This window comes from Colias croceus, chromosome 28 (genome assembly GCF_905220415.1).
Source record: "Colias croceus chromosome 28, ilColCroc2.1".
Classification (NCBI taxonomy): domain Eukaryota; kingdom Metazoa; phylum Arthropoda; class Insecta; order Lepidoptera; family Pieridae; genus Colias; species Colias croceus.
The window spans coordinates 2,760,912-2,788,192 of NC_059564.1; the positions used below are offsets into that span (position 1 = coordinate 2,760,912).

Below are 27,281 nucleotides of genomic sequence, written 5' to 3' on the forward strand. Positions count from 1 at the left end.
TCTTGAGAAATAAGTTTTCTACGCAACACTTCAATCTGGGTTAACTAATATTGTCTTGGCTAATTGATTTTTATGTGCATAAAGCATTAAAATACGTATTATTGCCGATATATTTTATGCAAGGAAGACATATAAGTGATCTGAATGCCGTTTAAACGATATCGTAATGACGTTTATAATAATAAACCAATTAATAGTATCTATGGCGATTTATTAAATTGGCTTTTATCTTTATATGCGTGTTAAGTATCCGTTGTTACAGTAGATTAGAATATAATGAATTCCATATGAAGTATTGGCGAAGGTTTTATATTGTAACTAGCTGCTCCGCGCGGTTTCACCCGCATTGCTCCACTCCTGTTGGTCGTAGCGTGATGATATATAGCCTATAGCCTTCCTCTATAAATGAGCTATCCAACATCGAAATAATTTTTCAAATCGGACCAGTAGTTCCAGAGATTAGCGCGTTCAAACAAACAAACTCTTCAGCCTCAATATTAGTATAGATAGTAACACGTTTCTTTATTATGTATTATTTTTTCTACAAATCATCTTAGTTCATAGCTTTATTAATAACCATTGTAACGTTAAAACATGTTTTCGTTAATCAGTTTATTACCTTGTAATTGATTGAATATTATTATCAAAAAAACATTAACTATTTTATATTTTCTAAAATATAGGATTAATCATACGTGTACAGTGATTATAACACTGTTCTATTATCTATATTCACTTATACACAACTATCTATTCATTTATTAAATAGTACATCCAGTGGGTATTATTCCTAACTTATCGTATACGTTTCACTAAGTCGTGTTTACACGAGTGCACATATCGCTTGCGGTTTATCGTTACGACATCGTGTAAACGACGCGCAATAGTGGGTTTATTATCTAAAAATAAGAAGTCGACCGATATATGTAGAATTTTTAATCATAATCCGTTAAGTTTCACTTGGCAATATTCCAGCGATGCATTAATAATAACATCGCATTGATATAATATTATAATGACTGCAGTTTTTATGTTATTTTGCGTTTTTCGTTTCTTCTGCTACGATATACGTGTTACTAATGTTAATCGTAAGTAGTTTTAGAATAAAGTGTTGATGATAAGTACCAACTGCCATTGCCACTGAGTGGTATAATTTAGACATCGATGGTGGTACGGTATATTACGATATATTTTTATGTCGGTTGATTTAAAATTAATCACAATACCTAAGACGTTATGTCCGACTTGTAATAACGTTAAAAATCTACTTTTAGTTTTAAAATTTACTTTTATTAACATGTGAAAATGATGAGAATGATGTGCATTATTATTTTCAATATTATGATAATAAATTTAATAATTTATCCTTACAAAACAAACAAACGATCCCAACATCCAACAAACAGCTGTTTGAATAATAATTTGCACGATTAACCTCATCTTTGTTCACCATACAGTAGATTTTATTGCAATACCTAATACCCACATACATATTTAAAAAAAAAACCTACATATCCATATAGATACATATCCATATATATAGATAGTAGATACGTTTTCAAACACGTCAAGCCAGTCCCTTTAAGGCAACGATCAAGATCAACACACGCTCGCGAAGCTAACGACCGATGATCAACAATGGTTGTTGTTTGATGAGTCTTTACAGGTTATAGTAGCTGTATGTCATAAAAAGTGAAGTCCCGTCACACCCCGGACACTCCATACAAAATTATCGTTTTGACAGTCACACTGTAGAGACTGCAAATGTGTGTGTTAACGCTTTATGGTTGGCACATTTGTGACTAGTGTAAAAAAAAATTCGCGTTTTTCTGATGAAATGCATCCGTAAACAGCACAATATTTAACCATTTTCTACGAAAAACGATAATCACAAATCCAAAATAATAAAATTACTTTAAGTCAATTTGATTAATGTTGTCAATCTTCGTTGCGTTTCGTCTAAGACGTCGTTGGTATCGTCCTTGCGGGAAATGGGTACCATAACATGGCTGATCGTGCGGGGTGAGGTAAGTGTTTAATTTTGGCGGGAGGCGGAGAGTGTCCGTTCTGTAGCGTTTAGCTACTATTATGTATTCTGTGGTCCCGTGTTCCCTAGTGGGGTTTGGGGCGGATGCATTATGCATACATCTGTTTCACTGATCGATTTTCTTCAGGGACAAGTAGATCGGCCTTCTGTGCCCTTCCAGACCATTACTTTTCTTCGTCTTCAGCGGGAATCAAACCCAGGACCTCTCGGTTCTTGTGCCAAGGATGCGGTTAGCGTACGTCAGTAGTTAAGTATGTACGAATATTGTAAACTTATAATGTATCTATACGAAAAGCTCAGCTTAGTCGCACAATTTATAACTGAAGAAAGGCCGAACGATTTTTTTTCTGGATTTGTGTTCGTTGCATGATGATTTTATTACCACAAAATCCCCAGCCTTTAAGCCTATTTATCAAAACGAACAAAATTTAACATTCGTAATGATTCTACCAATTATTGTTCTTCAAAAAATTATAAATTAGAAACGACTTCATTCAATTCATTGCATTCAAGGCCTACCTTACATTTATGATTTTAGTATAGATTTAATAGCTTCAGCTTCGTTGCAAACTTGCTTCACGACGGACAAAAATAATATTTTGAATGGAGTTATAAAAACGCATGAATGACGCATATATTCAATGTACGCACTTATCCAATGTATGTGAGATATTACATCAGATAATATATACTAATATTATCTGATAGTTTATTTGTGTGGTGTGAAGAAGTAAGTATGTTGGTTGCTCTTTTAAGCGGAAATCCGAAATTGCTGAACGGATTTGGCTGAAATTTCGTACGCTGCAGGGTCTGACTAATCTTTATTCGATAAATATCATACATATTATGTAGACAATAGGAAACTATACAAATAAAAATAATATAATGTTTGGAAATACAAAATAATTATTTTTTTAAATTGTAGTAAAAAAGAATCTGTGGAAATATTCCGGGAAATTACTGTAACGGCTAAACCTATTTTTATGAAACTTTCACAGACTATTTACAAATTCTTCAGTATTTAAAATTTACATATAAAAAAATATACCGGCCGAATTGAGAACCTTCTCCTTTTTTTTTGAAGTCAGTTAATTAAACGCGCGATACGACTGTTGTGCCCTGTTGTTTGTTGTCTGAGCTTTGATTTAAAATTTAAATTAATAAATTTATAAGTAAGTACCTAAATAATATCTTCATTACCAAATTATTATGATTAAATTTGGCTAGTATGTACGTACAAAATCTCATTTACCATAGTTAACCATGGCCGAGGTCAACAACTTTGCGTTTCGTTCCGGTCAATTTCTGGTAAAAACTTCCGGAAGACATAAAATTGTATGTGTTTTATATCTAAAATTTATTTTGCTCACAATTTAATATATTAGCACGTCGAAAAAATAGTACTCCCTTATTAACAACTAGCTTTCCGTTCGCGGCTTCGCCCGCTGTTCCAATAAATAATATACAAAAAACCTTCCTCTTGAATCATTCTATCTATTAAAAATCCATTGCGTAGTTTTAAAGATTTAAGCATACAAAGGGACATAGGGACAGAGAAAGCGACTTTGTTTTTTACTATGTATGATGATGATGTCTTGTTAGACGTTTGACGATATTTCACATAGAAATTACAATGCACATACAATTAGTTACATTGCACTAGTAATCTAATAAAAAATCGTTTAGATTTTAGAAAACTAACATGTCTACCAATTCAATAGAAAATCTGTCCCATTTTCTCTAAAAACAAACGCAAAATTTAAGACTACCCACACAATATCAACTACAATATATTATAACGAACATCCTGTTAATCATAAACTAGACATACATATTCTCGTCATTCGTAAGCGAAATTTATTAACGTAGAAAGTAAGTCCGTTATATTCCAACCTATAGGTTTACTTAACTTTACCGCTATTTCTAGCACTTAAACACTAGAAAAATACTTAAACACCTGTAGTAAGTTAAAAGACTTTTAACGGATTTAAAACACGATACATTCATGTTATTTATCCCGACGTTTCGAATACTTTACAGCAATAGTGTTCATGGGCAGACTGGTATAATAAAGTATAAAACAAAATCGCTTCAAGCTGTCTGTCAGTAGGTATGCTAGATCTTCAAAACTACGCAACGGATTTAGATGCTGTTTTTGTAAATGATTTTAGTTAGAGAAAGTTATTCTCGAGGAAGGCGTAGAACAATGAACAAATCATTATAAGTTTTAGAACAAGTTGGTGAAGCTAGTTATGAATAAATCGCGTTAAAATGTCTAAAATTCTTATACCTACTCTAAGGAGATTTTAGTGTACTTATAATTCGTTAAGTTTTATACAAAGCGTGCAAAGCTGCGGGCGGTAAGCTAGTGATAAATCCATACTAATATTATAAATGCGAAAGTAACTCTGTCTGTCTGTCTGTCTGTTACTCAATCACGCCTAAACTACTGAACCAATTTTCATAAAATTGGGTATGGAGATATTTTGATACCCGAGAAAGGACATAGGCTACTTTTTATCCCGGGAAAAATTATGCAAACCCGGAAATCCCACGGGAACGGGAACTATGCGGGTTCTTCTTTGACTGCGTGTGCGAAGCCGCGGGCGGAAACATAGTAATCAATAAAGCGCGTTAAAAGGTATTCAATATCTCAATCAAAACACCTGCGTGTAATATTGAAGCATAGTCTGAAGTCTAGACGTTATCGACACACGGCTAGCGTAGAATTAATTAAACTCAAATAAATCGATTTCCACCTATACCGATGACATTGACCCCGAATTCTAGTTCACTTTAGTGTTATATGTTATGTATACACTGGGCTGTGTCGAAATGATAACCTAGATAAGCCAAGTAACTATAACACTGTAAAGAGAAAAGATTTGTTTGTTAATCTATACTAATATTATAAAGCTGAAGAGTTTGTTTGTTTGTTTACACGCGCTAATCTAAGGAACGTATGGTCCGCTTTGAAAAAATATTTCGGTGTTAGATATCGGCCATGCTCGATAAATGGGCATTTATCGAGCATGGCACTAAGACCACATAAAAATATGTACATAAATACATAATATGTAATTATATTATACTAGCGGTCCGCCCCGGCTTCACCCGTGGTACATACTTCGCAATAAAAGGTATCCTATGTTCTTTCTCAGGGTCTAAAGACTGTCTGTGCACAATTTCATCAAAATCGGTCCAGTAGTTTATGCGTGAAAACCATACATACCTACATACATAATTACAAACCTTCCCTCTTTATAATATTAGTAATTTAGTATAGATTGTAAAGCATTAAGTGAAATTACTCAACTCAGAACCATTTAATGATATCCCAAAGATCAAAATTCCATTAGAATACCTATGTGGAATTAGGTATCTATTAGTTAATTACATAGTTAAATAGCTACTTTCTTTTTGTGGTAGTATGTTGTCTAATTAATAAAATCACTAACACAAACAATACTGCTTCAATTAATAAGCAGTTCTGTAGACTGTATGCAATTATGAAAATTTCACAATAACGTTTTGATTGTTTGACGCCCGATATTTTAATCCTTCGTTAAAACATCCATCGAATAAAGTATTATAACAATAGTAAAAATCGGACACTTTTAAAACGATTCTGTTACGAAATATATTTCGTATTCGTATATATACGAATATATATATATATATTAACGTTATTTCGTTGCGTGTGCGCCGAGTACATTGTCTGAAGTGAAACTTCTTTGGTAAGATTCAAATATATGGTATACCAAAATCGTCACCTTACTCCTTGACGTGACTGTATTGCCATGACGCTACCTTGTAATTTTACTCTAAACTCTCCTAAAGTTTGAAGTTTTGTTTCACTTCAATAAAAATGTAAAATGTAAATACGTGTTATTTTCTTTCTTTATCCCATACTATATCTAGGCTTTATTTACTTCGCAGTCTAGTCTTCAGTGTATATAGGTCACGCTCGTAGCGACGCAATTTACCAACCTCCGACTGCGAGACGATCACGATTGCCTACGCTGCGTCTTTAACGATTTCGCCTTGGATAAATTCAAATGCAGTTATTGCTTGAATAGTTGAACTATTTTAATAGCGAATCTTCAATAAAAAATACTATTGTTATTTTCCTTCGTAAGTTAGAGTACTTTTTTCTACCTAGATGGTCATTGACTCTCCTGGGAGGAGGTACCACTTCAAATTGTACCACATGAAAATATTTTTCGGGAACTTCGATTAAAATTAATTTTTTTTTTCTTTTATACAAGAGGAGGCAACAGAGCAGACGCGTCACCTGATGTTAAGTGCACTGCGTCGCCCATAGGCACCAGCAATGCCGGGGACATTATTAGTGCGTTGCCGGCCTTTAAGGTAGGAGTACGCTCTTTTCTTGAAGGTCCCTAAGTCGTAACCGTTTAGAAACACCGCATGAGGAAGTTCGTTCCATAAACTCGTTGTGCGCGGAAAGAAGCTTCTTTTGAAGCGCGCAGTCGTCGATCGCCAGGAGTCAAGGTGGTGTGGGTGATATTTTAGTTTGTGGCGTGCGGTACGATGATGGAACTCAGCGGCAGGTATTGTTCCAAACAGCAGCTAACAAAATATTTTTAAAACACTAAAAATAATTTCCTGCTGCATTGTTTGGATCCGCGTCTTTGAACATGCTTTTTTGTTTCACCTATATGTTATGTAGGTAACAGCCAGCCTTCTTTAGACTCGATTTTGAACCAAATAAATCTAAACAGACAGATTTAATTCGAACTTTGTATACTTATCAAGGATCGGTAACAATACAATATTCAGTGAGTTTTTTTTACTACATTTAATCATTTTTATAATAGACATATTTAAGACTACTACTCTAAAGCATCGAATATCTTCTATCCTCCTATATTAAGCGACTATACAGATTTAACCGGTACCACAGGTCACCAGTTCGTTGCTTCAGAAATCCGACACGATTGGAGGCTTGATCCCTGGCGTTCAAACGACAGGTGTTCTACGAGACAAAGAGATTTAACGTTCTACAGAGTAAAAATCCTACTACCGTTATGAACGCGAAGTTTATTATGGTTTATTTTTGTATTTATACGCAAATACGACTGTTATTTGAAAGAAATGCTGCTGAAACGCTGTTTATCTTGGTATCTACAAAAAGTGCTAGGTTGAAGCTAGTATAACAATTGATTATATTATATCAAACAATATAATATTAGAGTAGCGGCTTGATTTATTTAATTAAATTTCGATTGCTACAAAATTCCTTCATTCCTAAGGATGTAGGAATAGACATTTTAAATAAATGTAGACTTTGTAGTAAGACGTAGATTTCGGTTCGAATCAAGAAGTTTCGTGAGAGACAAATAGATATTTTTAATAATATTTTCGGGACAATATTCACACACGGCACGATCTGATCCCATACTAAGCTTTCGCTTGTGTTATGGAAACCAGATGGCTGATAAACATACATATACAATTTTAAATAAATACTTATATAGATAATTAACACCCAGACACAGAACAAACATCTATGTTCATCACACATGACACAAATATTTGTCCCGGGTGGGTAGCGAACCCACGACCAGTGGCTTGGAAGGCAGGGTCACTACCAACCAAGCCAACTAGCCAGTCAAAATCAGATCATTCATATAATCAATCTACGAATACGCTAATATTGTCTATAATATGAGTAAGCATTTATTAATTACATATCTGCTATGCATCAAACCCGTAACCGGGTTAAAGCAATCCACACGTAAACAAATTTCAAACAAAATTATAGGTAGGTACTTTCTCATACTTTTTAAGTACTTTAACCGTTTGCCGAGTTACTAGTATCGAATGATTGATCGTTTTATTAAAAAAAATTGTATTATCGAAATCGTATTGCAATTTTAACTTTAGTACTAGCTTACCGCCCGCAGGTTTTCCCGCTTTGTCTCAAACCTAATAAATTATAATATACTAAAACCTTCCTATTGAAGCACTCTATCTATTAAAAAAACGCACCAAAAACTGTTGCGTAGTTTTAAATATTTAATCATACAAAGGGACATAGGGACAGAGAAAGCGACTTTGTTTTATACTAACTATGTAGTGAAGTATGAAAAGGATATTTAATAATCTTCAAAAACATGAAACAATCGAATACTAATTATAAATTGTAATTTTCTGACATTGCAGTATTTAACGAGTAGCTGTGTTAAATACTTATGAATATGGATTAGATTACATAACATAACGTTGTGAATATAAAAGTTTTTGAATTAATTTGTATCAAATCTCAAATACGAATAACATTTAAACGAAATCATTGCAAATTACATCCTAATATTAAAGTATTAAGGTACTTTATCGCATAAACGTGTGCAGTCATGTGTATCGACATGAGATAAACAAAAGAGCGCTATAAAAGCTACTCCCGATGCAATGCAGTAAGCTTAGAGCTTATCGACACAGTATACATATAGAACAGTATGGAAACTCTATACAATACGTTCGATACGACTTAACTTTTATTTGTATAGTTACTTGATTTTTACAATTATATTATTTTGATTCCTTCAGAACTACAGAATATTATTGTAATAAAAAAAAATACCAATCGAATGGTCCGAAGTGTCATGACTGTAGTTAAATAAGTTATAATCAAAACGAATGTTCGCCCTGGCTTCGTTCGTGGTACATTTATATCGTTTATATTATTGGTACAGACATGTTTCCATGCGTAGCGTGTTTTTTTGCGGCGAGACATTTGAAAATCATCAAGCCCTTCGTAGTACTTAGGGCACTTTCCACCCGCAGTCTAACTAGCGTACACACCTCGTTATCTCAAGCCACTTATTCCCCATACAAATTCCATCCCCTATTTCACCCCCATTCAATTGTGTGTACCCGACAACAAAGAAAGCAAATGTTCTTCTAAAAAGAGCGTGTGTGCCGAGCACACGTGTCAGAAGTGAAACCTTCTTGGTAAGATTCAAAGATACCAAATTTATCGCCTTACTCCATGACGTGACGGTATTGCCATGACGCGACCTTGAAATTTTACTCTCAACGTTCACTTAAATGTGTTATTTAATATTCAGATACATACCTATAGAAAAGCGTTTAGAGGAAAAGATTTATGGAAAGAATTACAATTATTCGATTAATAATAAATGTCACAGTAACTATTTGTGATGGTATTTGGTATGAAAATAGTTGAAGATTCAGGGTCAAACTATAAGCATTGAAATAGGACATGCAATGCTACCTATGTACACCTTTTTACTTATAACATCATTGCGTAACACCGCGGGGTATAGCTTATAATAAAAAAAAGACGTGTGGCACTCGGGGACTGCCGCGGTAAAGCTATTGCATAGCATGCCTTCAAGCCACACCTCCAAGCCCGTCGGAGTGGGGAGCGTGAGGTTTTTTCGTTACGGAATTTCTCGATTCGGTCTCCGCGCTCAAGGCCCGCGATAGAAGCTATGCAATAGCTTAACAGAAATAAAACTATTTCACGAAAAAACAGATAAGGTGGTACTATCGCTACAAGCACATGTCTACATTTCACGAGGATGTAACAACTAACTATTCTTCCTATGATCCTAATTCCTATCCTATAGATATGGCGGAGCGCAGCGCTGAGAATTTTTCATTGTCAAAAGCGCAGCGCGCTACCTTTTTCGCATGTGACGTTTCGCTGCTCCTCGGCAATATTACATATTTTAAAGAGGACAATGTCGATAATAGTTTGACAATGAAAACTGCGCTCCGCCATATCTGCGCCAGCCCTTACCTAGTTACTATCGACACATCAATTGCTTTCATGGTATCCTACTAAATCCTACTAATATTATAAATGCGAAAGTTTGTGTGGATGGATGTATGTGTGTGTATGTTTGTAACTCTTTCACGCAAATACTACGGAACCGATTACAATAAAATTTAGCACACATATAGAGGGTAACTTAGATTAACACTTAGGATAGGTTTTATCCAAGAAATTCCACGGGAACGGGAACTATGCTGGTTTTTCTTTGAAAGCGCGGGCGAAGCCGTGGGCGGAAAGCTAGTATACTATATACTAAACATACTAAAGCCTGATTATAGAGCCACAATACATCTCCATCAAACCGACAAACCATACGTAATACATCAAACGAGTGACACGGCTCGGTCACACAACGGGATCCATCGCGGACGCATCAGTTGGAAATTGCTAGAAATTGAATTGTGCCCACATTGTATTCACATAATGGTTCTGTTCTGAATGAAAGCGACTGAATGAAGAAAAATCGACAGATTTATCAAAGTGCATAGTAATTTAACAGTTCTGTTTTGTTTGTCCAGTATATGAATAGTATGAATAGACAAGCTTGAGTATTCAAGAGCCTTTTTTTTTTTTAAGTGGGGAAATCTTGCATAGATACCCACGGCTTCCGGGGATAGGGCCGTGGGTTATGTCGGATTCCTACCGACCAAAACCCCACTGTATTCTGTCAAGCCGCATCAACGACGGGGCCACGGGTATAGGTAGATTTCGTCCGTGACCCCATCAGCAGCTGCCCGTCTCCAGGCCAACACGAGTATTCAAGAGCCTATATAAATTCTTCCCAGCTCTTCTGTGGACTTCTGTGTTCTTACGAAATAGACGTAAATTTTAATTTATGTTTGATGACTATGTAAATTCGTTTTTTTGTCAGAACCAATTACTTGTTAATTGTTATGTATATGTGTGTATTGGTCTCACGATTGATCCTATCAAAATGTCACAAAAATTAATTCTTTTGCAAATTTAATTTTTTTTTAATTCTTCATTTCTTTGGCAAGAAATATGATTTATCCCACTGAATCTTTTGCGTAAAGAATAACCCTCTTCTGCCTTCAGCCTTTGACGAAAGTGAAGGTGGGACTTTGAACTGAAGTAAAATGTTCAAAGAAAAATTATACCAAACATGTGGGCCATCAGTCGTATTGATTGCAAACCATGACATTCATGACCTATAGTTAATTTTAGAATTTTCGTGTAGGAAAAATCGATATTTTATTACTTGCTTAAAATAAGTGAACGAGCTTATCTCAGGAACTGTATTAAAATTCAAAAGTTGTTGTGGAGGATAGTAAATTTACCGAAAAAGGCTATGTTATAACATCACGCTACGAACAATTGGTGCAGCAAGGAGCAACAATGAAAAATGGGTCATCTAGTATTATATAGCTAGGGAACTATGCGGGTTTTTCTTTGAAAACGCGGGCGGAGCCGCGTGCGGAAAGCTAGTGGTATATATATGTATTATGCACATATTATGTACATCTGATATTATATAGTCTTCTGTTGAGAAATCCAATACCACCGGAAAGAAATCACGCACAAGACCGATAGATTTACGTGCTCTTCTGCGCGAGAATGTAATTGATGCTACTTCCTGATTGCGATTTGCTAATGATATTTTATATGTTTCGAAATCAAGAAACATAAAATCCATATTAATATTATAAATGCGAAAGTAACTCTGTCTGTCTGTCTGTTACTCAATCACGCCTTAACTACTGAACCAATTTGCATGAAATTTGGTATAGAGATATTTTGATACCCGAGAAAGGACATAGGCTACCTTTTATTGCGAAATATGTACCACGGGCGAAGCCGGGGCGGACCACTAGTATACGTATAAATGTGTAATGTATTGCTAAAGATTAGTAATTATTCAGCTTAATTGGGAACGATCTGGATATTTCATTATTTTAATAAGATTCTATTTCATGGTTTCAAAGTATTTCACGGTCCTCGATTAACACCGTACCGTGAGGCTTAACTATTTACGAAACATAACAAGGTAAATACTTACTATTTTTTATAATTTATTACCTAACTGCACTATCAGACATAATTTAAAAGGCTGATACGATGGAAATTGTAATTTTCGTATTTTCAATAATAAATTTTTCTTCAGAATAATTAATATAACGTCATGCCGGATAAACTCATCTCGAAGCTAGTTACCAAATCTACGTAATTCAGAACTCCAACAGTAATCTATACTAATATTATAAAGCTGAAGAGTTTCTTTGTTTGAACGCGCTAATCTCAGGAACTACTGGTCCGATTTGAAAATTTCTTTCGGTGTTAGATAGCCCATTTATCGAGGAAGGCTATAGGCTATAATATCATTTCGCTAAGACCAATAGGAGCGGAGCCACGCGTGTGAAACCGCGGAGCGCAGCTAGTTAATTATAACGTCCGTGCATGCCGGATAAACTCATCTCGAAGCTAGTTACCAAATCTACATAATTTAGAATTCCTATAGTAATAAGTATTATAATTATTTCGTTTCACGACACGAACATACAAATTCACACAACGGTTCATTTATCCCAAATTTGTTACTGAACACCGTTAATGGTCGTAACTGTAACTTTTTGTTTGAAACAATGAAACATTGTTAACAAGCTGTTAGCGCGGTTTTCATTGTTTTTCGAATGCAAATTAAAACTGATTTATTGGATTAATGTCGAAATTGGTTTTACAGTAGAGATTATTTTAAGATGAATTGAATTGTTTGGTACTAAAATAATATTTGTTATTATTTTTTTGGACAATTTATACTCCTATGTTTTGACTTTAGGTGCACTTTTAAAAATTGCGTAATTGAATATGTATACAGTTAGAGAAAGCTACAAATGTGCATTAAATTTTTTTTTATTGATTATATTATATAGCATTTATATTTTCTAAACATATATATGTATTTGTAAATATGTTTGGCTTTACTGTAATAACAGCACAGTCTCAGAACAAGATCCAAGTGAACGAAGTGGAACCACACGGGAAGAACCTACTTTTATCAAGATCGGTTCACCCGTTTCGACAGCTGTTCTGACGTAACAAACCAAAAAATACAGTCGACTTGCGCACCTCCTCATTTTTTAAAGTCAGTTGAAAACATTACAGATCTTCTATTACAGACATTCTATATCGATCAAGGTCCATTATAATTCACAGCCAGGTAGCGAGCTACGCGGGTCCCTGTTTAGTCGCAAGGCATGGCACGTGACCAGGTGTCTGAGACAGGTATCTTGAGAAGATTCGTATGGATTTTTACTACAACTAGCTGCGCTCCGCGGTTTCTCCCGCGTGGCTCCGCTCCTGTTGGTCTTAGCGTGACAATTTTATTATATTCTCTTTCTTCTAGACGGGAAATTTATGGTAATAACAATATGCAAATTCAAATTATAATTAATGTTATTTATGTTGGGTCATTACTTTTTTTACACCGCATTAATATTTTACATAATTATTATTTAAACGAAACAAAAAAAAAAATGGCTAGAAGAAGACATATTGTACTATTGTAGCATACCAAAATACCTACAACTCCTTTTTTGGAGTCTATCGGACTTGCTACTAATAATAAGGATACACATAAATAAATATTTATAAACACTTTTCCAGTTTGATTATTTACCGATATCGTATTACTACTTAAAAGCTTATCTACTCTAGAGATGACTGCTTCAATTTCCAATAAAAAAAGAAAACACCATACTTAATAAAATGAACCAACTAGTTACAGGGAATAAATAAATGTGTAAATAAAGATCTAGATTTCGATTCCTGAGGGAGATAGAGGGGAGAAATGTAGGTCTGGCACGGAAGGCTGATCACCTAGTTATTCGTAAAGAAAATCGATAACTAGATGATGCAATAGTGAAATATTTATAAAATGAAATGCATTTATCCTATATCTCACTAAAATACATATAAAACATAGGTGTAACAAAATATGTACACATAGATGAATTACAAAATACTACATGGGAAACTAAAGTTGAATTTTCACTAGTTTTAGAAGAAACTAATTAATGTCATAACCAAAATTTTGTTAATATTTTCATAGACTATAGGTACTTTGATATACAGTTCTCTTTAAATCTAAACTAGGTATCTGCTTTTTGAACTCCTTTTTATAAGTCGTATGATAATGATGAAATAGTATGAAAATATAAAGACATGCACGTAATTATCAATTTGTAGAAGCGACTAAAAATTGATTCAATATTTAACATTGAGTAACTCGAATACTTTCATTTTATGATGCAATTAATATTGCATAATTAGACGGCTTCTGTTTCTGCTTTTAATTATTAGAGTAATATTGTATGAAAAACTTTAATAAAATTCGCAAAATGACAATGTTTTGAATAGCAGTGACATAATAAGTTACTATTTTGTAAATAATTTAGATTTTTGAATTTTGACCGAAGTAATTTCGATTCAACTAATCTATGTTAATATTATAAAGCTGAGGAGTTTGTTTGTTTGGAGGCGCTAATCTCAGGAACTAGACGTCCGATTTGAAAAATTCTTTCGGTGTTAGATAGCCCATTTATCGAGGAAGGTTATAGGGTTTATATCATCACGCTATGACCATCAGGAGCGGAGCCACGCGGGTGAAATCGCGGGGCGCAGCTAGTACTTTTATATACGAAGTTTTTTAAAAGTATAATGACTTCATAACGGAACATTTGGCGTAATAATGCGTCATTTCATACCGTCAGATATACGTACGTCTGCATTATTTAAATCTCTGAGCATATTACACATTAATATTAGGATTTAAAAATATATGTCTGATGTAGGTAGTTGTATGTGTAACTAAACATAAGACCTTCTGTAAACTGTAAAATGTATGTGTCATGGAAATTGGGATGATTGTTTCCAAAACACGATTGGAAAAATTTTGCTCGATAAAAAAAATCCTGAAGTTACCTCTAAAATAGCAAATATCTATAATTAATAATTATATAATATGCTCATTACAACCGTATTTTACGAAAATAATTCGTATAAAATCACAATAGGTATTTACCTTCTCGATTTCGTGACTGTTTTAGATTTAGAAAATACTAAATGTTGAAAATACTTTATTGTAAAATTTTAATTTATTAGCCATTTATGCCGACTTGTTGAAATTAAGTTATTTATATTAGTTATTTTGTCCATAACCACGCTCACTAACTCATTTTTAAGGTACTTATTTAATGTTAAGTACCAATCCTACGTATTAATGAACATAGAAGAATACGTACATTAAACCATACAAACGAGCTCAAGAGATACACAAATAAATGTGACACGGCCACCGCCCACAAGCAGTGTATTAACCCGAGTCTTTTTATAAAGCGAATCAATTATGGCAACTTATTATTCATCCCTTTAATTAAAATGTTGTTAACTGTTATTCTTCTTACTAAGTATGTATGTTCGATAGTGGGGTTTGATAACATATCGAGTTAAGAATCAAGAAGTATCTACTAGGTACTACTATAGTACAGCAGCTTCGCTCGCGTAGGCAAAGGATTTTTTTGGAAATTAGTTCATCATGAACAGGCCACTACAGGGACATAAAGTTTGTTGCCGATTATTTTCGGTAGAAGCGATATTCCGGACAAAATCCACCATAACGCATATGGGCTTGGCAATTGTTACATTTTGTCATTTTTTTGGTCTGCCTACGATAGCGTTAGCTACTATTAAGTATTCAGTGCCTATGGCTTGCTGATTTCCTTCTTTCACCTATCTATGTAATGTTGTACATGTAAGGGCTAGCGCACAAGAGCAACTTTTGTCTCCGCAACTATTTTGTCCCTCCCATCAACTCTATGGGCTAGTAAGAAAGTGCGCGCACGTAGCGACGCAACTTCCTATAGAATTGATGGGAGAGACAAAATAGTGGCGGAGACAAAAGTTGCTCTTGCGCGCTAGCTCTAATGTGTTATGTGACCCATATCATATTTGTTACTTTCATGTTATAACAGAAACATGTACACGTCCATTTCAGTTTATAAAATTAAATCGATACTTAACTATTTTTATTAGAACCATAGTTATTGTTTTTACCTATAATAAATAAAATCTGCACGATACGAAACTCCTTATATAGCGATGTAGGTAATAACAATAAATAAAGTTTTGTCGTTTTGCGTGATTTAATAAAAAACAGATACCACACTTTCACTGTTCCACATTTTATATTACAAAATTGTCAAAAAAAATGGCAATCTTTTTGTCGTTATTTTTTGCGTTTTCCTTTAATTCTTGCACTCTATGTCTATACTTAAATATATATAAGATATATAATAATATATAATCAATTTACCAATCACTTTTACAATCCGTTAAATCAGATGCAATATATCGCATTTTTTATTATTTTTCTTTTTCATCAATAAGCTCTCTTATGTACCAGTTAGCAAAAAAATATTTAAATATTAAAAAAACGGCACTCACCTGGTCCAAATCGATTTGCCGCAAGGGCGGCGGCGGCACCGACATCCTAACGTTCGAGCTCATCGCTATATTATCATACACACGATTGCACCAATTTCACAAATCACAACTCGATTATTATTATCATGCGATTATATTACACTAATACGAGATCACGATCACTATATATATTTACAGTAGCATAATTTTGGGTCATTCAACGCCTGTCAGCTGGGTCGTGCTTGGAGATTCTGAAACAAGAAAATTTTTTTTGTGAGATTTTTTGATTTTTTTTCGCATATTCTGTGGAGTTGGTATCACATCACCATTGAAACATTGCATAATTGAAGATTACTACCTACTGCCGTTGATACTAAATGTTACATTTGAAAAAATAAGCTGGACCAATCTTGTGTACATATAAAAATCCGTACATTGTTTTGTGATAAATACAGTTGAAATCACATTTTTTTTTTATAAATACACAATACAGTTCTAAAACAGACTAATTTTTTTATATTGTCATTACTTATTTTTTTTTCTTATCAGCTGTTTAACAGATAGATTAACATGTAGGTATTTCTATTTATAAAAGAATGTGGACCTCATACCTGAGATAATCATGAACAACATAATGAATATTCAATTTGAATTTAATTCTATGTTAAAAGTCTGATAATTGACAATTTTAAAATAGTTATATTGTGTTTGAATAGACCAAGTTCCAAAGTGAAAGTTGAATCATTAGTCTTTTTTCTTTTATATTAAGAATCTTATTATGCTTGTAGCATAGTTAAATAATATCAATGGATAAATTGATAAAATGTTGAAAGAAACAATTTTGTGCCTATTATTAGGCTCTGCTCTCGTTGAATAAAAAATATGCTAAAAACACAAACTACAACCTTAATATTGCAATTTTAATGTAACCAATGAAATCAAGGAATAAACAAAATGGTAAAGTAGTGTTCATATTGAAAATGTAAATTCCTCTCTGTATTATAATTTTAAGTAGTGAAGTCCCATGTCCACAAGTGGGGTAGGGGGCAGATGCATTATGCATACATCTGTTTCATTGATTAATTTTCTTAAGGGACAAGTGGACAAGTGTCCTGCAAGACTGAGACTTGTTTTTTTTTTCTTGCCCAGTAATTGAACCCAGGACCTATCACTTTTACACTCATGTGTCAACTTTTGTACCATTGAGGTGGTTATTATAATGTACTTAAAATAATGATAAACAGAAAAATAAACACAAATGCTTCTACTTATGGATTAGAAATTAATTGCAACAGCGAGCATTATATAATTTCTTAGAAAATGCTGTATTTGGAGTAATGGAATATATTAATAACTGTTGTTGGATACATATATGTATACATCTAATATATAAAATTCCCATGTCACAATGTTAGTACTCCTCCAAAACGGGTGGACCAATTCTCATGAAATTTTCTGTGCATATCGGGTAGGTCTGAGAATCGGCCAACATCTATTTTTCATACCCCTAAGTGATGGGGGTGTTGATTGTTGATGTAGGAGTAAGGCAGAACAATGTTTGCCGGGAAAGCTAGTACTTGTATATAATTTTGACTGGATGCACTAAGGAAATGTGTTTTTATAGACATCATAAAACTAGTTAATCTGTAGACATAATCTGTAAGTTACTAGGCTTCATTATATGAACCCATTATATTACCCAAACACAGAAGACCTATAAAGCATCTATATTGGTATAACTATGTACCTAGGCTAGGCTAACTATGTCTCTAAAGCCTTGTTTCCACTTGAGCATGCTCAGGCGAATGAGCGGCTCATTTGGCCGAGCTGCTCAAGTGGAGACGCCTGAGCATGCTCGGGCCGCGCGTGCTCACCGATGAGCCGCTCATTCGCCTGAGCATGCTCAAGTGGAAACAAGGCTTAAAACTATGAGAATAAATTTATAATATTGTTGAAATTAATGATTTTAATTTTTTTATGTATGACACTGAAGATGGTTATAATTTTGACATGCTATGGGTATTTTTAAATTAGCTGATGATTCTCCTAAAATATAAATAACTAGATTTCCGCCCGCGGCTTCTCCCGCGTTTGCAAATGAAAACCCGCATAGTTCCCGTTCCCGTGAGATTTCCGGGATAAAACTATCCTATGTGTTAATCCAAGTTACCCTCTATATGTGTGCTAAATTTCATTGTAATCGGTTCAGTAGTTTTTACGTGAAAGAGTAACAAACATCCATACATCCATACTTACAAACTTTCGCCTTTATAATATATATTAAGAATTAAGATTTTGTGGAACTAACTTTTATTTATGTCTCCCAACTCTAGAAGGGCTGCATACAATTGGGACACTATCTTTTTTTATATATATAATAGAATGGGCTTGTGGAGCGCCTGATTATTAGCTTGTCCCACAACCATATTCATCTACAGAGGGTTCTGCAGATGCGTTGCTGACTTTTAGAGATGGATGAAATTTATTTATCTAGACTAAGCTGTATTATAAAGAGATAGCTCTATATGCTATAATATTGTTATCAATTTGTGTTTCTTACAATTCAACTCAAAAACTACAAGGAATATCAATTATCAATGTTTAACATCATTTTAGCATTACAAATGGTACATCTTTAAATCTATATCTATACTAATATTATAAAGAGGAAAGGTTTGTAATTATGTATGTATGGTTTTCACGCATAAACCTCTCAACCGATTTTGATGATATTTGGCACAGACAATCTTTAGATTCTGAGAAAGAACATAGGCTACCTTTTATTGCGAAGTATGTACCACGGGCGAAGCAGGGGCGGACCAGCTAGTATCAAGTAATTGAAGGGACATTTAATTCTTTGAAATAAGGTCAGTTATATTATTTAATAAGCACAATATATATTTTGATTTGTTTGTTATTATTTATGTATGTATAACAAAAAAACTATGCCTTCTCAGTGTTTACAGTAAAGACAAAGACACTATCTGACTGATAACAGATACAGATCTATAATTATCAGCTACTCAGATAAAAAATAAAACATATACAAAGGAATATATTATATGTACTAAGGTATTAAATAGGTACATCATATTTTTAAAAAGAAGACCCTCACACATCTTTCTAAAAAAAAGGAAGTGGAATATTAATTTAATAAAGATTGTGACACTAAAAGTATAGTTTGATATTTTCACACAATACATTCACATTACTTACATAAGAAATATCGATTTCTACCAAATAAAAGACATAATACGGCTGGATGCAAGTGAAAAAACTCGTCAAGATAGCAATCAGGTATAACTGCATTTGTAACTCATCAAACAACAGTTAAAGTCTTCACTCAAGCGTAAACTGTGTCATATTACCATATTGTTAACAACTACGCAAGAAAGTTAATTCTGCGACAGTCAAATACTCGAATCACACACCTAACTTATTCTATCTACCCGCGAAAATATAATTGCAAACTAGCGGGAAAATAACGTCACAGTATCACGAACAATGAACGTTGAAAAAGTAAAAGTGTATAACATTCGACAAAGGAAGAGATTTTGCAATCAACAAGGGCAAATCAAAACATGTTTTTTTTTTATTCCTTACCCGTCTAGACATACCTCTATTGTATAAAGATAGATCACTCTATATGGCACTGTTTTGGACACAAAATATACACTGACAACGTACAATTTATTAGAACAATTTCATATTTTATCAACAGATTTCGATCTCTCAACTTTTTCTGTAGATAGGTACACTGTAGACTTGTGCATCACCTGAATTTACCTTCTGTCAATTGTCAGTTTGATATAATACAACAGAATAAAATACGACTCCAAAGCTACAGCCTGCATGTATATTTCACGTAAATCTCAATTTGTTTAGATTATACTTACGTATCAAGCACCCGTTTTACACTGTCATCGACCACATTTCACTTTAGGATAATATAACACCAAGTACAAAAGTAATTTATTTAGATTACTCTACGTTATGTTGCAATATCTTCTTGTGAAGAATAAATTTGCATTACTGTGAAATGTTAATAAATAGGCCTTGTTTCAGTTAAACCATTTCACGTAGTCAAATCACCACAAATGAAAAGAAAAATACATGAAAGAGCAAGAAAATGCCAATGTTGAGAGAAGAATATATTGATTATGCATATCAACGATAGGTGGCGCTATTGACGAGTACATTTAAGGCTGCATTCAATATTTCATAATATGTCCTTATTTATAAAATAAATTTTGTCTAAATGTGTTTTTAAATTATTAATTTATTTGGTAACGCAAAAGTTAATATAATATTATAAATAAATAATAAACGTCCTTTAATTTTTTAGATATTTTTTTCAATCGGTGTGATAAACATATAATACACTGGAGATTGCACTATGACCATTAACTTGAAACAAGAAACTATGACATTCAATGACGTCAGTCATGTTATTTGTCTCTTTCTGTCGAGTGACCACGCTGGTTTGTAAATTCAGGATTTTTCAAAATAGAAAAAACTAAAAATCATGGTCTATAAATAACAACGACATATATTTTTAACAGTATTTATATTATAATATTATGGTCATACTTTATAGGTAGGTACATACAATTTTAATTGGTATAGAATGATAGTTATAAATAACTTTTGGCTACAAAGCTTGGATATGAACCGATATATAGCATTAACATCCTTTGTAAATAGAGGAAAGTTGTGTTTTGCATCAGATGCTGTTTACCAAATTGTTAACTACTCAGATCTTCTTTTTAAACGCGTTGCTTCGACGGGTCAATTTCAAGCCAGAATCAACAAAGAAAAACTGTTTATAGCAGCCTTGCACCAATTTCAGCTAACTTTACAAAGTTTATTTTTCAAAAGGTATTTTTTTCTGGGTCGTAATCCTCAGTAACCTTGATGGGCACATATATTTCTTTTTATTTTACTTTTTGGAAAGCTGAAATACGTAAAACAAAAAAATATGAGGTAAGTTAAAAAAGTAAAAATTTCAATGTAAAAACGAACAATCTTATAACTACATGTGAGTGCAATACCGATGTCATCTGTTGTTTCATTACTAGTAACAATCTTTAAAATGGTGTTCTAAATTTTCATCATAATATTGTTATTACAATATATTCTCTTCGCTATCCATAAAAACTCGTCATCATGGTTACCTTACTTGTTAAATCTGTTTATTGAAAACTTGTTGAAAAATGATAAAGTATTAGGGAAATAACAAATTTAACATGACTGCTTACTAAAATGATGCTAAATTAGACAATTTTTGCCATTGAAATGATTCTAAACAGGTAAATGCAGGAGTATTGAGGAATATTGTAAATAACGTAAATATACACTTGCCTGTGAAATTCTATGCCAGAATTTGGTGTCCAAACACTTCTGCAATTTTGCACAATACAATGCATTCTTTATATTCGGAAAATATTCATTAAATAAGCAACAATATTAACTTAAATATTCGAAGCGACGCAATTTTTTTGACACACATGCCATATTGACAAAGTGAGAGTTGCTACAATTTTATTATGGTGACTACCCATAATCAGGGAGTATCGCTTTTTAATAATTGGTCCAGATACTTAGTTTATTTAGCATAAATAATAATTGCCTCATCCAACAATTCTTCTGAATGACGTTGTTGGCAATTTATCAACAAACTCATGTACAAAAACTAACCTTTTGCACAGAATATTACAGCATACATAGTAGCCTTGGGAAAACTTCGTATTAACAGTGGCAATACCAAGTTAGGTGTGAAAGTGATAAAAAACATGAACTGGGCAATATTTTCTTGTTACACGTCAATGTTCATACCGAAATCTCCAGTGTATTAGATATAAGCTTCTTGTATAATACTATAAAGATTATGAAAAATGAATGGAAGTAGAGACTGAGAATATTTAATTTCTTTTTAAATCTTATAATTAACTTATTAATTTAGATCTGCATCTTTACAGAAAATATTATAGTCTGGCTGATACATAGATAACAAAGCGGGGCTATTGTTGATTGTTATTATGACAGATTTGACAGCTGATGTTTTGAAATTATGTGCATTGCAAGTGCAACAAGTAGGTAATAAAAAATTTCACATCTTAGTTAATGCATATAATAATAATAGAGTCGCTGACCCAAATCTAAGTATAATAATAATAACTAAACAATGTGTTACGTGATTATAACCGGCCGCAGTCTAGCATGGCTACTTATAAGTTTGGTTGCATTTATGCTAATTTTAACCGGTATTATGACGCCCAAGTGGTTAATGGGTCAGCCTATTGTGGTGAATGAAAACAACATAACAAGCTTCTATGTCCCTAGCGTAGGGATATACAATCGGTGAGTGCAGTTTTTGCTATTTCGTTACGTACCCGTTGTGCCCTATTTGAAACTACTTCCCGTCCTACATCCTTATTAAATCAATTCATGATAATAAGGTTATTATTAATGTATAACTTTCATCCTGGGACTTCAATAAAAGATATTCGTGACTACCTATGTGATTTAAATGCACTATGAATAAAAGTTCTATTTTTAAATTATTGATTTCTTTTTTTTCAGATGTATTCGTATGGCACACGACCCAAATAACTGTGCTCCGTTCTCATTTTATGGTCTGGCAACAGATTCCAATGTATATCCAACACCATGGAAGGCAGCTATGTTTTTCTTATCTTTATGTAAGTTTTATTGAAGTACCTATAGTTATATTTATTATATTTATATAGCTATATTTATTGAAAAGCTTAAATTATCTTAAGATATAGGAAGATACTAGTTTTTAAAGTTTATTACAAATGTATTAATTATTCTGTGATATGACTATATAAAATAATAATAATAAACAATATTTTATACTTATGTTATCTCAAACATGTTACACAGAATAGTTAAAAGAAAGTCTATGCCACACAGTTATTCTAAAGTTAACATAGCTAGAAGCTTGCTGCTGATAAAATATTTTTTTTAATTGGCCCAGTTTTGGAGCCTATTCAATACAAACAGACACACTTTCAAATCTTTCCTCATTATAATATTGTGTACTTAGAATATATTTATGTTTAGCATAGTGTATTCATGTCTTTTCTAGGTTCCGCCACACAATTTTCCACAGTGCTAGCCGGTGTGCTTGCATGTTGCGTTCAATCTGTGTTTAAGAAGAGTGTTATATCACTGGCTGGCGCTACACAGGCTCTTGGAGGTAATTTATTATAATATTATGTGTATTTTTACTGTAACATTGTAAACACAAAGATGATAACGTAACTTTTTGGATAGTGACTTGTTAAAATTTGTGTACAGGGTACGTAATTGTTAATTGTGCACACTGCAAAGGCGATTATTCCGTAACTATTACAGGTATCAAAAAACTAAACTGATATCGAAAGTACCTTACCTAATGAGTAAAATAACAATAAAAACTATTTAAAATATAAGGAAAAATTACGGAATAATCGCCTGTGCAAACTTAACGATTACACCCGGTATAAAAATGGAAATTATTCAATCCAAACATTTTATTTAGCTATGCATGTTTAGAGGTAATAGATTACAAGAATCTTGTTATGTGGGGATGGTGTAAATAAAAACGCCAAATTAGCCAAATTTTGTTTATTATCCATATACTGGTGAAAAAATACAATCGTCCATAAAGGTACAATTCCGAGACAGGCCGCAGACTGCAACCGCAGGCGACACTGTGGCTACCGGCTGCAGTTACCGCAATGCTGCCTGCGGTCGCTATTCCATCTGTGGCTGCATGCCGTGGCTGCACAATGCACAGAACCGTGTCTCAGTTGTTCCAATACGGTCTGCGGCCCGTCTTGGACTTGTACCTGTACTTTTACAACCAAAACACACAGTAATCTACCATAGATGATCTACAGACAACATATTCATAGATTCTTAATAGAAAAATACAGACTAAAAATAAACTAGTTATGAAATATTTATCTTATATTACTAATCTTAAATCTTAATTTAGATAATTAATCCTATTCCCACATATATTATGTATATGCCACAGATAACTGATAAAATCAGCCATTTCATGAATAACCTAGGTTGTGAATAAACAGTTTTATTTGATTTACTTTTTGAAATCCAGTGATAGAGCATTTGAAGAAAAATAATTTGTTTGTTGGTTGTAGATATAATTATGTATTGTTTGTGTTCAAAGTTAACAACATTATTCATACACTAGCGGTCCGCCCCGGCTTCGCCCGTGGTACATATTTCGCAATAAAAGGTAGCCTATGTTCTTTCTCAGGCTCTAAATATTATCTGTGCCAAATTTCATCAAAATCGGTCCAGTAGTTTATGCGTAAAAACCATACATACATACATACAAACCTTTCTTCTTTATAATATTAGTATAGATATACCTAGGTCAAAAACAACATTATAATATTTCTGATTCTATCACTATTTAAAATAATTCCAGGTCTATTTGGAGTCCTAGGGCTGCTACTATACCCATGGGGCTGGGGTGCTCCTCGCGTGAAAAGGCTTTGTGGAGAATACTCTGAACCGTATATACCTGGAGATTGTTCTATTGGTAAGTTATTTAAATAAATACAGTTAAAAAAGTTAAGAGTAAAAAAGTTTGGAAAATCCAAAAGTGCACGCCTCATAATCTCATCCTTTACAATAAAATTGATTATTTATAAAGGTGTATATAATATAAGTATGTAGATATTTATGTATATGGTGTAAATAAAGAATATATATACTAAAATTATGGAGAACAGTCGATATTTTTTTTTGTTTATTTAATAACAATTAAACCACATCGAATCAGACCCTGAAAAATGAAAGGGTTCTATTCCTGAGCATACTCAAGCGTAAGAGAAAAAAAAAGACTCGATTAGTAAAGTATTTCGGTCGCTATCGTGTTAACAAGAAAATCCTCCGCACATACAGACACACGGACGTCCAAGACAGAACTTTTTTAAACTGTTTTTTAACTAGTTTAAATAACAAAAATGACATCCAAAATATCATGAATGTTAAAAATAGTGTTTTTTCTTAATATGTGTGTGTATGTATTATCTTATAAGTGCAATGTATGATACATAAAGACATTTTAAGTTTAAAAAATCAGATGTTTTGCGCGAAGTGACAGTAGTACCCACCTCAACGCTTCGCTTATGAGGCGTGCAATAATAGTGACCGGCTCCTTGGTACAGTGGTTGACGCGTGAGCGCAACACCGAAGGGTCCTGGGTTCGATTTTCGGTGGAGACGAAAAAAAAAATGTATTGGACTGGTAGGACACAGAAGGCTGATCAGTGATCACCTACTTGCCCCTAAAGGAAATCGATCAGTGAAACAGATGTATGCATCTGCTCCTTACCCCACTAGGGGACATGGAACTTCGCTTAAAAGAATAGTAAAAATTATTTTAAACTGCGAGATTCGAATCCGCGTCTTTCGCCATTCCATTAAATAAATACAGTTAAAAAAATTCTTGACAATTGATTTTTGAAAGATTTTATCTCAATAACTTCCGATTTGTAGATTTAACTAACGATTAAGTACTAAAAACGTATATTTTTTCACTACTAACCTCTATGACCATTTATCAGTCATTTTTTACGTTATCGTTAGTAGTAAATGTAAAATCTTGGAATCGGAAATTTTGAGATAAAATGACACAAAAATCGATTTTTTCGATTATTATATCAGTCATATTAACGTGTAAACTTTATAGCAATCTATAGAAACAATCAAACACACACAAAATAGGTTTCACTACTTACTACATATATAGAAGTCTTTCAAATGAATACAAAAAATGTGAATTTTTTTAAAAGTCGGGTGCCAAGTTCACATATCCTACATTATTTTTTGTGGTTATAATAATACTAGCTTTCCGCCCGCGGCTTTCCGCGTTTTTGAAGAAACCCCGCATAGTTCCCGTTCCCGTGGGATTTCCGGGAGAAAAACTATCGTATGTGTTAATCCAAGTTACCCACTATATGTGTGCTAAATTTAATTGTAACCGGTTCTGTAGTATTTGCGTGAAAGAGTAACAAACATACATGCATATTACATACACATCCATCCTCACAAACTTTCGCATTTATAATATTAGTAGGAAATCACTGATTAAAATATTTTTTCTTTTTTTTTCAGGTTGGGCTCTCTATGTCACATCAATGGGTGTGGCCCTCGTATTCTTGGCAAGTGCTCTCTCAAAAACAGCGGATAAAGCAGCCAACTCTGATAAGGTACAATTCCAAATGGACGAAGGGAAACAACTTATATGCCTTGCGTAGAGAGTTTGGTAATTAGTGGTATGTGCTTTTGATAAACAAATAGGTTTTTTTACGAAATGATTTAGTTTTTATCAGTGTAATTTTTGTGGACTGATTTTTTACAATTTTAATTAGATCTGACTAGATTTTTTGTAAGTGTCCATGAGGTTCAATATAAAATATGTCCTGTATTTTGAGAATTTAGTTTGAAAATGAACAATAGAGTGAGAAAGAATAAGGTGTCTTCGAAAATTTTTTCTAATTTAAGAATCTCGTTAAAAATACCATGTATTTAATTTTATTCTTAAATCAGGGAGATTCTTACTTCCTCACTAGTATATTTCTAAGGAATAATAATAGTTTTAAAAAACTAAAAAACACGCTTTTTATAGAAAACCGAACTAAAAAATAGAAAATTTTATCAAATTAGTGTATTGTCATCGGTCCTCAATAAATCTACAAAGTTTGAACGAAATCTGGCCATTTAAAGTGGGTCAAAATCGCGCCCAAAGAAGTCGGTTACAAACATACAAACATACAGGTGAAGCTAATATAAAGCGTGTAAAAATCGTGTAGTGTTTGTGAATAGATACAGCTATACTAAATAAACAATGAAATAGACTGAAACAGGCTTCCATTTTGATATTTTGTGCATTTACAATATATATTTTTTTTATATAAAATAAAACTAA

The 27,281-nt window shown here is 33.2% G+C and overlaps 2 protein-coding genes across 5 annotated transcripts in view; one reads left to right on the forward strand and one right to left on the reverse strand.

The window, feature by feature from the left end:
• The window catches only part of LOC123704014 (cullin-1), a 38,318-nt gene extending 17,868 nt beyond the window's left edge, over positions 1-20,450 (reverse strand). Inside the window, exons 1-2 of one of the 4 annotated variants that reach the window (XM_045652254.1) lie at positions 20,207-20,450; positions 16,332-16,561 (exon numbers count right to left, since the gene is read on the reverse strand). In XM_045652254.1, the coding sequence (XP_045508210.1) occupies positions 16,332-16,394 (63 nt within the window). In that variant the 5' untranslated portion in view covers positions 16,395-16,561; positions 20,207-20,450. Of the gene's footprint in view, positions 1-16,331; positions 16,562-19,526; positions 19,654-19,913; positions 20,090-20,206 lie in introns of those variants that run through there. The other 3 variants (XM_045652255.1, XM_045652256.1, XM_045652257.1) reach the window with 3 other exon arrangements.
• Positions 20,451-22,379: 1,929 nt separating this feature from the next.
• LOC123704055 (LHFPL tetraspan subfamily member 2a protein) lies at positions 22,380-27,002 on the forward strand. The gene is made up of 5 exons (XM_045652314.1): positions 22,380-22,670; positions 22,893-23,011; positions 23,422-23,532; positions 24,775-24,888; positions 26,468-27,002. The coding sequence occupies exons 1-5, from the start codon at positions 22,495-22,497 to the stop codon at positions 26,608-26,610; spliced, it is 663 nt and encodes a 220-aa protein (XP_045508270.1). The 5' UTR covers positions 22,380-22,494; the 3' UTR covers positions 26,611-27,002.
• The last annotated feature ends 279 nt before the right edge of the window (positions 27,003-27,281 follow it).